General features: G+C 39.8%; 1 protein-coding gene across 1 annotated transcript in view; it reads right to left on the reverse strand.

Moving 5' to 3' along the window:
* Positions 1-13,038, reverse strand: part of PIK3C2A (phosphatidylinositol-4-phosphate 3-kinase catalytic subunit type 2 alpha) — a 46,024-nt gene extending 32,986 nt beyond the window's left edge. The window contains exons 1-7 of the mRNA XM_056851145.1: positions 11,935-13,038; positions 6,532-6,632; positions 5,279-5,436; positions 4,029-4,149; positions 2,817-2,928; positions 646-722; positions 479-542 (exon numbers count right to left, since the gene is read on the reverse strand). Of these exons, the coding sequence (XP_056707123.1) occupies positions 479-542; positions 646-722; positions 2,817-2,928; positions 4,029-4,149; positions 5,279-5,436; positions 6,532-6,632; positions 11,935-13,038 (1,737 nt within the window). The remainder of the gene's footprint in view (positions 1-478; positions 543-645; positions 723-2,816; positions 2,929-4,028; positions 4,150-5,278; positions 5,437-6,531; positions 6,633-11,934) is intronic.
* Between the last annotated feature and the right edge of the window lie 3,208 nt (positions 13,039-16,246).

Consider the following 16,246-nt stretch of genomic DNA (forward strand, 5'->3'; position numbering starts at 1 on the left):
CATTGTAGGGCCAGCCCTGATGCCTTCAGCTACCAAAGTCAAGACCATGGAACTAAAGCAGTTTCTCAAGAATTTGAGTCGATCCTAGCTTCTGCTGCTTCACAGATTTGGTATGGAGTCCACCACCTCCAAATTATAATATCAATGATGAACATACTTGAAATTTATTGGAAAAATCATTACCAGCTTTAAAAAAAAAGGGGAAGTAAAGTAGTGAAAAATATTTTATGACATTAGGAGTGATGATACCTTTCAGGCTAATAGAAAGGAACTTAAGGTGTTCCACAAGGATCAGTCCCATCCTCCATGCTATTCAATCACATCATAGAATTGGAAGGGACCACCAGGGTCATCAAGTCCAACCCCCTGCACAATGCAGGAAATTCACAACTACCTCCCCCCCACACACACCCAGTGACCAGAAGATGGCCAAGATGCCCTCAGTGGTACTAGAATACAGTTTAAAGATGCAGCTTACCTCATTTTTAAGTAGCATGTCAACTTGATTATGATAAGCTTCTAACAGCTCTTCAAGAGAGTGACTGGAAAAACAGAAGTGGACCCATTTATACAAGTCAAATATAGTGACATTACTCCAACCAGGAATTAATTTAATTACCAAGTTACATATGTGACGGTGCTCACCTTTGAATACTCTCCCTGAAAAGCTTTTCTACATGGTAGAGATGCTTTGTTAAATCTATAGGTGTCTCATCATCTTCCTGATTAAAAAAAAAAGTTTTTAGAAGAAATTATCCATATTCTACCTTGTTCTTATATGTGCAAAAGTATGGTCAGTGAATTGCTTTTTTGATTAGTTAAGTCTGAAAATGAAAGTTCTGCCATGCTTTCTCTTGAAGGGCGCTTTCACACATGCCGAATGTCCACTTTCAATGCACTTTGCAGCTGGATTTTACTGTGTGAAATAGCAAAATCCACTTGCAAAGGATCGTTAAAGTGCATTGAAGGTGGGATGATAGCGCATTATTTGGCATGTGTGAAAGTGCCCTTTAAGATATATAGGAGTGTACAATGCTTAAGACTTACTGCTGATATTGCTCACAGTACCAAATTCCAGTCACTTTCTTAGAATGAAGCAGCAATTTTGAACACACAACTCTCAATGACGGATGTCTTAGTCCTCAGCTTCATCACAGGGCCAATTCCAACTTTATAAGCTTTGTTTAAAAGGCAGAGGTCAGGATCTACGGGAAAACTTTAGGCACATATACAGGTACTTTCTCAATTTTTTCCACGGCCTGTTTTGATAGCTACAGTTTTGAAAGCCCCCTGACCTGGATGGCACAGGCTTGCCCAATAGAAGCTAAGAAGGGTTGGCCCTGGTTAGTACTTGCAGGAGAGACCACCAAGGAAGCCTGGAGTTGCTACACGAAGGCAGGCGATGGCAAACCACCTCTGTTGGTCTCTTGCCTTGAAAACCCTATGGGGTTGCCATAAATTGGCTGCGACTTGACAGAACTTTCCTCCACCACCACCATTTCAAGAGGCTCCTGATCTTGTCGCATAGACACAGCTATTTGCAGCTCATCTCCATGGGTGTTTAATTGGATCATTTAATACATTTATAATTTTAAAAATTCAGAGGCTGTTTCCAGCAAATTGAAACATGCAATCAATACAGTTCTAAAAATTAACAGTAAATCCTGTCTCAACAAGACTATTGTCTGTTTTATTATAAGGGAAGGAAATCTTTAAATTCAATAAATATAATGGCAAAAGGATTAAAAAATATTTGATTCTCTGCTTAATGGGAAAATGTCTTGAACTTGGACTGGAAAATATTACACAATCTGTAGCTCAGATCACTGGCAACCAATAAATAAGGTCACCAACTGGCCAATTTTCCACTGGCATGATTGGTACTTTTTACCCTTCTGGCCAGCTGCCAGAAGAGGATTGTACATGTGCATAGGACTGCAGCCTAGCTCAGCATTATTTACTCTGACTGGCAGTAGATTACTAGCTTTCAACTATGGATTATTCCAAGCCAAATCAATTATTCATTTACATGGAAATACCAGAGTCTGAATTAAGGAACTCTGCAAGCGAAGCATGCATTCTACTACTAGCCCCCCCTTCAGTCTCGAAACAGAGTGTCTGGTAAAGTATGCTGTATCATGTCCTGCCACCAAAACTGCCTTGGCCTGTAGGGTGCCGCAGACTCCTCACTGGAAAATCTTGCCTGTCCTCTTCACTTTTATAAGCATTTGATTAAAAGCAATTTAAAAATGGAAAGGCAAAACAGTTCAAAAGGTACAAAATTAACAATTTCAGAGGGATAGCTGTGCTAGTCTACTGCAAGGGTCCCCGACCTTTTTGAGTCTGTGGGCACTTTTGGAATTTCGACACAAGGTGGTGGGCGCAAACACAAAATGGCTGCCATGAGAGGAGGAGACACACACAAAGGAAGCCCAAGTGCAGGGGACAAGAGGAGTAATTTGAAAAAAACACTGGGAAAGAGCAGTGAGAGATAATGGAATCAACACTGTAGCAGGGGCTGCCACAAACTAGATGAATATGCCATGGACTATCTTGATGGGAAAGAGGTCTACCCTTGTCAGATTTGTGCCTTCCAAGAGCAGGCTACCCAAACAAACATATTTTATTCCTACTCTTATACTCATGTAAGAGATTTACCAGTGATCTCTAATCCTCATTTGCTATCTATGGATAAGATACAATATATTTTACACCATTCCGAGACTTAAAGACAACAAGATATATACACTGACTTAATATTCATGAACTCAGTAAACCATAACAATTTTCAGAATGTGTGATTATTTTGTACTTACTGTTCGTGCAAGATCTCTGCATATTAGACTTCGGGTCAAGAGCTGCAGTTTAATCTCTGTGTCCCACTTTCGACAGTTCTGAATGTATTCATGGCTGCCTATACTGTGCTTACTGTTAAAGAAATAAATGCTGAGGTCACCTATCTTTTAAAAAATTAGCAACAATCTTTTAATACTTTGGTCTGCAAAGTATGTAAAAATCCATTAGAGACAAAACTTCTTAATCTTTGAAACATAGTAATAATACTAAGATTAGGAACATGAACAGGCAGAACTTCAGAACAGTGCCAGATTTGCAGAAAAATCTGAAATCTAAAAAAAAAAAAATACCTGGGGATTACCCCCCTCTCAATAATAACAATAGGAGTACTTGTACCTTTAAGAAAGGAGATCTCAGTGGCCATTGTGGAAGTTGCTAGGCTACCACAACAGTATTGCCATCATTCAAGCCTTGGTTTTTGTCAATAAAAAGCAGGGGGGGGAGGACACTTTCCAGAGCAGTTTTGGCCTTTGAGGGAAGACTCATGAGGGCCAGGCCTGCCAGTAAACACTAGGCGACTTACATGACTCACCCAGAACTGTCTGAAGCCTGAAATGGGGGTTGAGAGTGGGGGCAGTTCTGTTCCACAAGCATTGTTCCACATGGTGTTTTGGATCGAGCTCTAACACTTTGACAACTACTGTATAAATCAGAATAGCCCGAACTATATAGAAAGAGAGCAGAATGGACTTAATATACCCTATTTTCCTGAAAGAAAGACTAGGGTTTTTCTCTAGTGCCATCAAGAAAAGAAAGGGGGGAGAGATGCCATTAATTAATGTACAAGTTACCGTTATGTACAGTAATTAAAATAGACTTGTGTGTAATGTTTTTAAAGGGGTTGTCTTACATCCAGGGTTATTTTCCTTCCTAAGAAATCTTTGCCTGCCCCCTACTGAATGTAAACCATGTTTGTTTAGGCAACAAAAAGGTGATAAGATCTTTGACAATTTCTAATAACTAGTAAGATGTATGCATTGATAATAGCATATCTATCAGGATAACCAAGCTTAAACACTGATATTTAAACAAATACTTTAACACTTGCTGATAAGTTACCTTTTTCACAAAAACTAGAAATCAAGTCAGTTTACAGGTTTGCTTTTATAAATGCAGCACTAAGTTTTTCAGAAGTCATTACAGTTAAACATTGATAGGGAAATTATCCTTACTTCTGCAAAACCTCTTCTGCTCCACAAACTTTCAGTATGTAACTGCCAATGTCTATGTCATTCAAGTCATCGTGTACCCAACAAAGGGCTTGCATTATTATAAGCTCAACTGGAGAACTTGCTGTTTTAAAGGGAAAAAGTAACAGATGACAATAGAAATTAACAACAGTTGCTGTTCAATTCAGTGCTGATTATTGATGATTCTTCAGTTTAATATTGGGTTTCGAGTGAGTGTTAATAAGTGTATAATTTTTATTCTGCTTTGCCACATGAGGACATGCCTTGTCATAAGGTTGATCTGCTGGTCAAGCTTACTATCCTGTTTCTTTCTGAAGATCAAGGTGGAGGGGAAGCTAAAAGTAGGATATGATGGCTCAGAAATATGTTCAGATGGCCAGCATCTTTCTCATGTCTGCTCTAAAATGTAGGCCGTTCCCAGAAAAAAAAAGGCTCAACAGACATTTGTCCAGAATACAGGTCAATTCATACAGGAAAGTGTTCTCAGACTTCTCTACAAGAGAACCACAACAAATTGTTCAACTTCCAGTTACAAGGGCAATACATTTTGTTCATTATATATTACCATTATTAACTTGATTTTAAAAAATCTTGAAATAATTTGAATAGCACGTCTTAGTCTAGATAAGCCTTTAGATCGCTATTGGAGGCCTGTGCTAGGAAAGATTCTCTCCAGTCAACTGGGAATCACACGCATCCAGTGATACCACAGCAGCCCAGACTCCAGTTTAGATACGGTGAGTCCTCTACACAGAAGAACCAGAAAGGCAGTTTCTCTTTCTGCTAGTAGATACCTCGATCATTGGAAAATACAGAGTGCCCAAAAGGCCCCTGCACTTCTGCAGAGATCTCAGGGAAGTTCTTCCATTTTTTGATGGGATGGTATCCAACATCTTAGCAAGAAAATACATTGCACGCTGCTTTTGTACCAACTAGCTCCGCTCCCCTTAACATCAACAGATACAAAACATATAAGCATGACCAGACTGTCGAATGAAATGGCTTTTTTGTTAATAGCAGATTTGAAACAAGTTAAATTGTAACAACTGGCCTTGTTCCCTAATGATTTAAACCAGATAATATCACTAAATAGGAACCTTTTACAACATTTACAAGCAGAAATAACTTGTAGAATAATGACTATTCTCATGTGTCTCAATTTATAATGTCATCATAGGAACTGTAAACTTAATTTCTGAACTACTGGAACATCTATAAAAATGAATACATACCATCACATGTAAATGTTACTGGCTGTTGGAAACCTTCAATTTCTATTGAAATCTTTATGCTAGAATTCTCTCCACTGATGTTTCTTTGCAACAAGACTGGACTCAAGACAAAGCCTGAGTTTGTCTCATAATCAGTATAAGAAAACTTGGTCCTCAACCTGTAAACAATATGAAATAAAATCTCTTCAATTAAAAGGAATTCCCACTAAGTCAGCCAAAACAAACAAACACGTGCATTAGGCTGCAATTCTACTTGTTTGGAATTCTCCTTCAAACAGATAGGGATTATTTTGAGCAAATAATTAGATGGCTAATTTTAGCATTCCCAGTGGCGCAGAGTGGTAAGCTGCCGTACTGCAGTCCAAGCTCTGCTCACGACCTGAGTTCAATCCCAATGGAATTTGGTTTCAGGTAGCCGGCTCCAGGTTGACTCAGCCTTCCATCTTTCCGAGGTCGGTAAAATGAATACCCAGTTTGCTGGGGGTAAAGGGAAGATGACTGGGGAAGGCAGTGGCAAAACCACCCTGTAAACAAAGTCTGCCTAGTAAATGTCGGGATGTGACGTCACCCCATGGGTCAGGAATGACCTGGTGCTTGCACAGGGGACCTTTACCTTTAAGAAGCATTTTACTTGCTTCTTCTCTAACCTATCAGGCTGATCCTTGACCACCTGTCCACATGTTCGACAAATCTCATACTATCCCAATTCTAAATAACAGCATCCTCTACAATACATCTTCGAAGCAATATGAAACAGTAAACATGTTTATGTAAGCTTGTATACTTTGTATAGTTTACTCCATTCAGCTAATTTGGGAATTGTTAATGCATACAATGCAGTAAACTTCACATCTGTCCTCCCTCTATTTAATAGTATTGTGACATCTTAAAAATAAAGGAATTGCAACAACTGCATATGGCTGAGATAGGACGAGATGTAAATCTAAGTAAGTAAGTAAGTAATAATAATAATAATAATAATAATAATAATAATATTCTTATTTACATTCAGGAATCAGTCCTTAGTACAGTAGTTTTGTACTCCAGTTGATGGGACAAGAGAAAAAGTTAAAGGCAGAAGAGACATTTGCTTCCTGAAACAATGCAAGTCAAATAATCTAAGCATCTAAGTCTTATTCTGTGACTGAATGAAACCAGAGCAGATATTGACTTCCTTATAAAGATACATATTATGATACAGAACATGTCATTTGCAAATGCCAAGAATCAGTTGGCACTGAAGGAATGCTTACTTTGCAACTGTGTCACAAAAAGCAGCTTGTTCTTGATTTTGCCCTTCAACATTTTTGAGAAAGTTATTTCCTGCTGGAAGGTTAGTGGTCCCACTGTCAGTCTGAAATGTAGGGATAAATAAGTCAATCAGTGGTTGTATATAGCTGCTAGTACACATTATGAGACTGCCTTGATTTGACAGTAAAATTATATTGAGCATCCAGATTAAATGTATTACTGATTTAGTAGTATTTTCTGTCACATTGGACAATTAACCAATCCATAGTTACTGGAAGACATGCCAAGTGGCTCTGTCCCTCTCAAATCCAAGCAAACTGGAAGGAAAGGAATATAATCCGTAATCCCTGCTAAAGGAAGTTGAACACACAATGTTGAAGTTTAAAGCTATCTAGTTTTCTGGCTTCTACATTTCTAACACATAAAAATTAATGGTATTCTTCTGGAAATAGGATGCAGTAGTTTACTTCAAGAGTCTGTGGAATACCTTCGTGTTATTAAAAATCTTGAACATTTATACAGCTGCTATTAAAGGCTCAAATTCCCAAATCAATCTCTAGAAAAAGTTTGTGAAGAATAACTCATAAAAGAAATTATGAACATTAAAATAGAAGCTGCTTTAACTTCATAGTTCTAGCCACCTGTGCCACTTCTCTTTCCAGCATTTTAATCATACATTTCCCCCCAATTTTAAGCACATTTGTATCACATGATCATGCCACAGCGGCATACGTTTCTCCCCTCGCCCATGCTACATAATAGACTACTGTATCATTGACACAGAGGCCTTTTCGGACCTAACCCATAGAATGCAGTATTTTTCATAAGCAAGTATTACTAAGGCATTCCACTTTACTGTATCACCAGGGAATTTGGGTAAGGATATACAGAGCTGGATATCATCTGCATATTGATGATATCCAACCCCAAAGCTATGAATGATTTGTCCTAATGGCTTCGCATAGAGATTGAAAAGCATGGAGTATAGGACTGCAACCTGTGGAACTCCACACAGATGACAATTGGTCTCCCACAGCAACCCTCTGAGTCAGATCTGTGAGCAATAATTTGAAGCAGTTCAATGCACATTTCCTGATACCTACTTCGGCTTCCAAGCATCTTAACAAAAGGCTGCAAAGTCCAATAAGAGCAACAAGGAGGGATACCCTTTGTCTACACTCAGATAGAGGATGTCAACTAAAGCTAGCAGTGCCTTCTCTGTCCCATAGCCCGGCATGAAGCCAGATTGAAAAGGGTCTAGAGCAGATGAGTTATCCAAGAAGACCCAGAGTTGGTCTGCTACTGCACTTTCAATCACTTTGCCCAAGAAGGGCAGGTTAGAGACTGGACGAGAACTGGCCACAATGCTTTACTGTAGGGAAGGTTTTTAAGTAGCAGAAGCGTCACTGCCTCTTTGATTGGCGGAGAGAAGGTGCCCCGAGCTAGTGACTGATTTATAATAGACACTAAGGCTTTGTTGATGTAGTCTTTACATGATTTTAGCAGCCAGGACGGGCAATGATCTGGAGTGCAAGTAGTGGCCTTCGCTGATCCCAGGATCTTGTAGACGTCCATCATGGAAACTGGGGCAAAAGGGTCAATGCATAAACCAGGTTGTGTATTAGTCCTGTCCATTGGTGTGTCCGTGTTACAACTGACATCCAGGTCAGAGCGTATTCGCGACATTTTATCAGCAAAAAACCTGGCAAAGGTATCACAGCTAATTGTCTCAGAAACAAACTGGCAGCCAATGTAGCTGTTTTAAAACAGGCAAGATAAATGGTCTGTAATATTCTGAACTAGCTGTGGTTTCCTAGTTCTCTTTAAGGGCAGCCCAATGTAGAGTGCATTACAATATTCTAATCACAATGTTACAAAAACATGCACTAGCATGGCCAGATTGGCTGACTCAAAGGAAAGAGAGTTGGGTGAACCAAATGTGGTTGATAGAAGGCACTCTTTGGCGCTGTATAAACTAGTTTCCAAACCACAAGGTTCAGTTCATGAGCTCCCTCTTTAACCTGCTTTTCAAACACCAACTCTACTCCATCTACCCAATGCAAATGAAGCCCTTCTAAAACATCAGCCTTTCACACCAGTGTTACTTCTGCTTTGTCTGGATTATTAGTTTTTCCCCTACTTAAAAAAACAACACACTGCTGGGTTTTAAAGACCCGTTTAAAAATCTTCTCTCAAAAAACCTGTCCTGCACTAGTCTAGTTCACACACTTTCTTTAGTGGTGTGTAGAATTCTATAGTAGTAGTGAGTTTATCCCTGTTCTCTGTTCCTGTACACTCCCCAAACTTCAGAAAAAGGATAAAGTAATTGCACTGGAACATTATCATGCCAAAGTCAACCATAGCAAACCAAACAGAACTGGAATCTTCTACAGACTTTTTTTTTTAAGCAAGCAGCCTGTACTGTAAATGTATTCTCTCAAACAGGAGACACAAAGACAATGGAGTGTTACTAACCACAAGCTTTAGTGAGAGAAAAGCTAAAAACTGCACTGTTCCTTTATATCCTAATCCCAAATAATAGAGTGGAGAGCCTTTCTACTCTACTCTGGGTTGTAGCTACGAGCTACCAATTATGTGCAGCCACAGCAGAAAAATTGGAGAACATTTTTAAGGCACATCTGCTTTGAAATGGTTTACTTTTTACGCTAACATGAAAATGTTGTAAGTAGTACAACAGAACCCACTAAGAGGCTCAACAGAGCACTCAATGCAGGGGAGCAGTGGTGAGAGTCTCCGTTGATAAATGGCTGCAGTGTCCTAAAGTGGGATACAGCTAGTTGTTTACCTCAAATTTTTAACACACATGAACTCAGCCACCAATAGAGGAATATTAATATCTGCAAACAGAAGTGGACAGGTAAATACACACAAATATACAGCTTCTTCACCCTCCAAGCATCTTAATTAGCAATGGTGATTCCGATTATTTTTTAAATAAACACTCCTACTTCAAAGTATGCAATATCCATTTTACTTCCAAGTAAATTCAACTATGCTAATACGTTAACTTTTCACTGAAGCATGTTTAGGTTTGATGAGTATTTGATTTTCGCAAGATTTAACTACTTCTAATTTTTCATTCCATCAAGTTCTAAGAAATGCAGTGTCTGGAAGTGACAGAGCTATAGTTCACAATTTTAAAATCTGATGGCTACCATTGAGCCTCCTAAATAGAAATGCAAATAATTAGGAATTAATCAAGACACTACAGGAATCTAAAAAATGTCAAGACGACATGATGTTAATTTAGGTTAAATAGTAACTACTTTTACATACAGGGATCTGCACCATTTAATGGGCAGATCCCTGTAACTGTTATACAGAATGCTGAGATGGATGGATGGATGAATGAATGGTTTGAATCAGCATACCAATTATATTCTGTAGCTATAAAATTAGGAAAAAAACACATGGATTTCATATGTCCTACATCAAGCCAATACTTCTATTAGAATTCCCCCCCCCAAAAGAAAACCACAACTGTAAATAAAAAAAACAGTAGTCAAGACAATGAGACACTCACTGTCCCATGGGGAAGGGTTTGACTACTGACATAGTTCCTGATTACAGACATAGTTCATGATTTAAGGTATCAGCAGTATTCTCAACTCTGTAGGAAAGCCTAAAAAACTTTAAGCATACAAATGAACTGATCAATCCTCACCAACCCAACGTACCAACTCATGACATACAAAATATGCAAGAAAGATCCTACGTGGATATCCTAAAGAATGGACAGTAGTTAATATGTCTGTCTCTTCAGAAGAGAGTGGACTTTATTAGTAAAAACACAACGTTTTTGAGAATTAGTGTGAATAGACTAGATCTCCAAGCTTCTTTCTTCAAGTAAACTTGCCTGATACGTTTTGTCCTGCTGAGTTATAAAGCTTTGTTCCTATGCCAGATAGCGCTTTGCTTATGCATACAACGTAAACATCTCGTTTTCCCAACTCTAGCAAGAGATCACAGAGCTTCATCTTTCATTAAAAGGTTTTTTAAAACTTTAAAGGCTTTGGAAACAGTTTTAACTAAGCATGTTTACACACTGCTTCTGAAACTTGATAGAAGAGGGAGTTATTCTTCGTTTAGTTTACTACCAGTGTGCGAATTAGGAATGACAAGGAAGGCCTTATTGCATGAGTCTCAATTGAGAGGGAGAACACAAACGCAGACCTGCCAGTGGAAACAAAACTAAGTATTTTAGTTTTCAACCAAAGTATCTTATTACAGCGCAGCTACCAACTATACTACATCTAATGAATGGAGCTTTGCCTTTTGAAAATTTATACCCCCCCAAATCTTGTTGGTCTCTCAGGTGCTACTACTATTGCTATAGTATTGTTATACTGTAGTATTGTTGTAGTATTTATGTAGTAGTGTTATACTACAGCAATAGTCTTGAAACCACTTTCTCATCATCTATATCAAAGCTTCTTAAATTGTGGGTCGCGACCCCATAACTGAATGTGGGGGTCACGAAAAAATTGGCAACAGTATAAATTGGTCAGGCTAGCCAGCTTTTGTCCCAGGCTGCATCAACAATACAGGAACAAAAGCCAGGTGGTAGGTTTTGGTAGGAAGGGCTTTGTTGTCCTTCTCCTGTTCAGGCCGGCTGGGCTGCAGAGCACACACAACCAGACCAAACCTGCTAGCTTGTGTGGCAGTGGGCTTTTCGGTCTCTCTGCCCTCCGGGCTGAACAGGGAGGATGACAGTCAAGGCCTGGAGCTGCTTACATTCAGCAGTGAAGATCTATGTGCTATGGCTGCAGCAGCTACTGAAGCATTTTTTTTTCTGGCCAATCCCCCACCTGGCCCCACCCACGTGCTGAAAATGTTGAGCGGGTGCCTTCTCCACAGGCACCCTAGCACCTGCGGGCTACTGTTGGGGACTCCTAATCTATCCACTCATGTTAAATTTCTTTGGATTTAGGTTAATGTTTTGCTTTAATATTTTTCTATTTATTTTATATTTAGAAAATTTGATAGTATTTTAAAAGGAATAGTTAAAATATCTTGTTCTTAAGATTTTCTCTTTGATCTTAATATTTATTTTATTTGTATCCCACCGTCTCACAGTAGCAATGCCCTGACCTGTACGGTCTAACCTACCCAGATCTCATCAGATCTCAGAAGCTAAGCAAGGTGGAGAAAGTCCAGGGTTGCTACACAGAGGCAAGCAATGGCAAACCACCTCTGTGTCTCTTGCCTTGAAAACCCTACAAGGTCATCATAAGTCAAATGCAACTTGACAGAACTTTATACACACAGTACACCATAATAAAGTTTAAATAGAACAGAAAAATCATTATTTTTTGTCCAACTTATAAGCTTTGGCAAGCAATGATAAATTTCAGATTCAAAATAAAATTCTGAATAAATTTTACCTGTGATGACTGGCCCTGTACCTTAGCAAGCTGAGCAGTTCGAATGTTTAAAGACCGGCTTCTTGTAACAGTAGCCCCAGAAGTAGATTTCCCACTAACTTTTCTTTCAAGAAGGCATTTTCCTGTGGATTTCTCCTGTTGCAGAACAGCGTCCCAAGGATCTTCAACAACGATACTACAAGTCACCTTTCCAGAATCTTCTGCAGTGTACAAAATATCCACACTGTCTACTTTGGGTTTACTTAAAGGATCCAAATCCAACCAGTCAAATTTACTAATATCACTGACGCTTTCAGAACTTGGCAAACTAATTGTAGATTTAGCATCAGTCAACTCAAAGTCTGTGCTTGCTCTCCCAGTTTTTAGAAATTCAGAAGTGCTTGCTATCTTATCAAATACTTTTGCCATTTCAGGTGTAAGAGTTGGATGATATCCAGGCAAGCTTCCTTGTGGATGGAAAGTTGTGGCAGCTGGCAAGGAGTATGAAATATACTGCGACCTCTCTGGAAGACCAAGATAAACAGGCTTTGTAGACTGGTAAGAGGACATACCTGGATGGAAGCCATTCTGAAAGATACCAACTTGTTTACTGTAAGAAGGTGCAGAGTAAATAGAAGGTACACTGCAAGGTGAAGGCCCAGGTAACCCAGTTGTCCACTGAGCAGCAGAGCTAGCATAAAACTGTGAAGGGAATGATGGACTTATAATAGGAGTCGGTGGCAACGTAGGTGGCTTGCTGGCTTCGAAGCTGTCCTCCAGCAAGAGTTTCTCTAGCTCAGCATGGGTAATTTTCTCTATGTCAATGGTGTTTAACTTGTCACCCATGGTTTTCTTGACATCAGACTCTGGAAACACCATTAGATCATAGTCCTGTTTTCTGCGGGACTGTACATTTGGCCAGGAGCTGCTTAAAGTGCCAATGCTTTGTCTACTACAGGCTACCACTTTCTCTTTTTGCATCTTAGCCAGAGCCTCTGCTTCCATTTGCAAAGCTTCTTCTTTGTCCACTTCTTTGGCCCTTGCTGTGCCCAAAGACGGTGATGAACTTGGTTTGAATTCATTGCTGTCAGCTATCTGGGCCATACCGTGAAAGCAGATGCCCATTAAGAGACTCAGAGACTTTTTCAAAGGTCTTTAGCCTGAGAACATTCAAATGCAGATTCAGCAGCTCTGGGGAAGAGAAGAAAAGATAAACTGAAATCAAAACACATTCACATGATCAAATGTAGAAGTAGTATCTATCAGTGATTCTGTACATTTCTAAATCTCATGCTTGACTAACTATTTCCAATATTCTTATTTCAATTACGGTATATTTCTCTTTTCCCATAGAGACTCAAGTACTGTGGCTCAGGATACCAGTGCTGTGTACAACAGCTACTGCTTGCCTTGTTTCTCACACCAGTTATGTATCCAGTTGATACATCCAAAAATCATTTCTAGGCCACCAGAAGTGGTTCAGCTGCGAGGCAGGCTCCCAAGCAAAGATGTATTTAGGACATGAGGTGCATTTAGGGTGAGGCACCAGAGCTGCTGGAATATCCTGGGAAAACGGGAGCTGCAGGATGCAGGCATTTCTCGATCTCTGTTAATCCAGCTAGAAGGCCTCACTACCTCCTTCCCAATCCCGCAGAGCTCAGCTTGTCTGCCAGAATAGGGAGCTTTATTCACCTTGGACAGACAACATTCTCTGGGCAAGTTGTCAGTGCTAAGACCTCATGGCTAGTGCAACCCAAGCTCATCCCACTACTACTTCCTAAACTTGGGGAAGGGGCTGTGGCTTAATGGTAGAGCATCTGCTTGGCATGCAGAAGGTCCCAGGTTCAATCCCCTGCATCTCTAGTTAAAGGGACTAGTCAAGTAGGTGATGTGAAAGACCTCTGCCTGAGACCCTGGAGAGCCGCTGCCAGTCTGAGTAGACAATACTGACATTGATGGACCAAGGGTCTGGTTCAGCATAAGGCAACTTCATGCGTTCATGTGTAGACAGAGTGGATGAACATGAGACTGGAGTCAGACAACAGTTTGGGTGATGGGAGAGACAGAAGGGGGAGTGCACCTGTTAAACCAACATCTTCAATATTCCCCCTTGTCAGTCCTGATAATCATACACAGCAATGGCTATGTATGCATAGCTATACACTAGGACAATAATTACTTATTTGTCGGACTTACTATTGTACAGAAGTCTTACTAATGCAGTTAATTAATGCTAAAAGATACTTCTTTTATTACAACACAATTTAATTTCAGCCACTTCATATTCAAAGATCAAGTAAATGACACGTGTGCATGTAAAGTGCCATCAAGTCGCAGCCAACTTATGGTGACCCCTTATGGGGTTTTCAAGGCAAGAGACTAACAGAGGTGGTTTGCCAGTGCCTTCCTCTGCATAGCAACCCTGGAATTCCTTGGTGGTCTCGCATCCAAATACTAACCAGGGCTGACTCTGCTTAGTTTCCGAGATCTGACATGATTGGGCTATACCATGCTGCCTTCTCTCCCAGTAAATGAGATGGGGACAACTAAAGTCTCAAAGTGACAGAGACTGAAAGTGAAATTAGCCAGGTTCCTAATTCCACTTCTTAGTCCAAACTACTAGACACAATATTGTATAGCCTAGAGGGAACAGAAAGCACCGTTGTAATAATCCAGACAGACTGCTCACAATTTTTTCACATCGGATGAAAGCACAGCAACAATTAATTCTACTACTTTTACTGGCAAACAGTACATGTTTGCTGCTATAAACTGCTTCTTATTTCTAGTCTTAATTTGTTCCCTTTAAACTTCCAGACATTGGATTTTGCACTGATCAGTAAGCTAGCAGCTTATTTAATATACACTGTTGCTACCTGACCCTATCCACAAGCAACCTTCCTATATTGCTGTTTGTATTAGGTGAATGTAGTTCTGTGTGTGTGTGTGTGTGTGTTAAGTGCCGTCAAGTCGCTTCCGACTCATGGTGACCCTATGAATGAAAGTCCTCCAAAATGTCCTATCTTTGACAGCCTTGTTCAGATCTTGCAAATTGAAGGCTGTGGCTTCCTTTATTGAGTCAGAATGTAGTTCTAATCTAAGCTATATCCCCTCTCCAAATAGACTTCTAATAATTTGATTCCACCACACCTGCCAAGTGCCATTAAATCAGGGCTTAACAATTCCCAAGTGCTATAGCATCAAGAAGTTTCATTGTGGTACCTAGTATTTTTTGCTGCAGCAAGTTATATATGACCATATTTGCTAACACTGAAGGCTGAAATACGAGTCTGGCTCCTAAATGTTTGGGCTGGCTTCTAGAAACAAAGAAAATGAGTCAAGGCTGCTCTATTCATCATGACTCAGGTGGTATTATAATAAAATATTTAGCTATTGCTAGGAAAGTAAGGTAGGGCAAGGTGGCCACAAAGCAAAAACAGCCGAACAAAAGTCATGCTGTAGCCTTACTCACAATGTTACCAATTGCAATCATGACATTATGGAGCTGTCATCAGATAAATAGTAAGGCTGTGACAGGCTCATCTTGACTGAAGTTCTTTCTAGATAGTCTCCTTTTCCCCATGGGACCAACCATGTATTAGTAGAAAGGCATTTTGCCAACCAGTACCTCTCCCCTCTTTCCCAGTACCCAAGGTTCCAGGTGAGCACCGAGGTATCAAAAAGACATCATGCAACAGTGTTGTTTCTGTCTTGAAGACTGAGACTATATCCTATTTCATATATATCTGATGAAACAAGAACAGTGTTTATGTATTTGATTACCTATTGCCACAAATGTTATGCTTTGAAAGACAAGAATCTCTGTGTCAAAAATGGAACAATAGTTCTGCCAGACCTCTAAAAAGACAAATAAGTGGGTTCTGGATCAAATCAAGCCTGAACTGTCCCTAGAAGCTAAAGTGACTGAACTGAGACTATCAGACTTTGGTTACATTATGAGAAGACAAGAGTCACTGGAAAAGACAATAATGCTAGGAAAAGTCAAATGCAGCAGGAAAAGAGGAAGACGCAACCTGAGATGGATTGAGTCTATAAAGGAAGCCACAGTCCTCAGTTTGCAACACCTGAACATGGCTGTTAACAATAGGACTTTTTTGAGGACATTGATTCATAAGACCGCCAGAAGTCAGAAGTGACTTGATGGTACTTAACATACACAGGTTCTGGAGAAAGTTCTTCCTAATGTTCAGTCGGAAACTCTTTTGATTTAATTTCAACCCAATGGTTCTGGTCTGACCTTCTGGGACAACAGAAAACAACTCCACACAATCCTCTATATGACAGCCCTTCAAGTACTTGAAGATGGTTATCA

Source organism: Euleptes europaea, chromosome 6 (genome assembly GCF_029931775.1).
Source record: "Euleptes europaea isolate rEulEur1 chromosome 6, rEulEur1.hap1, whole genome shotgun sequence".
NCBI classification, from domain to species: Eukaryota; Metazoa; Chordata; class Lepidosauria; order Squamata; family Sphaerodactylidae; genus Euleptes; species Euleptes europaea.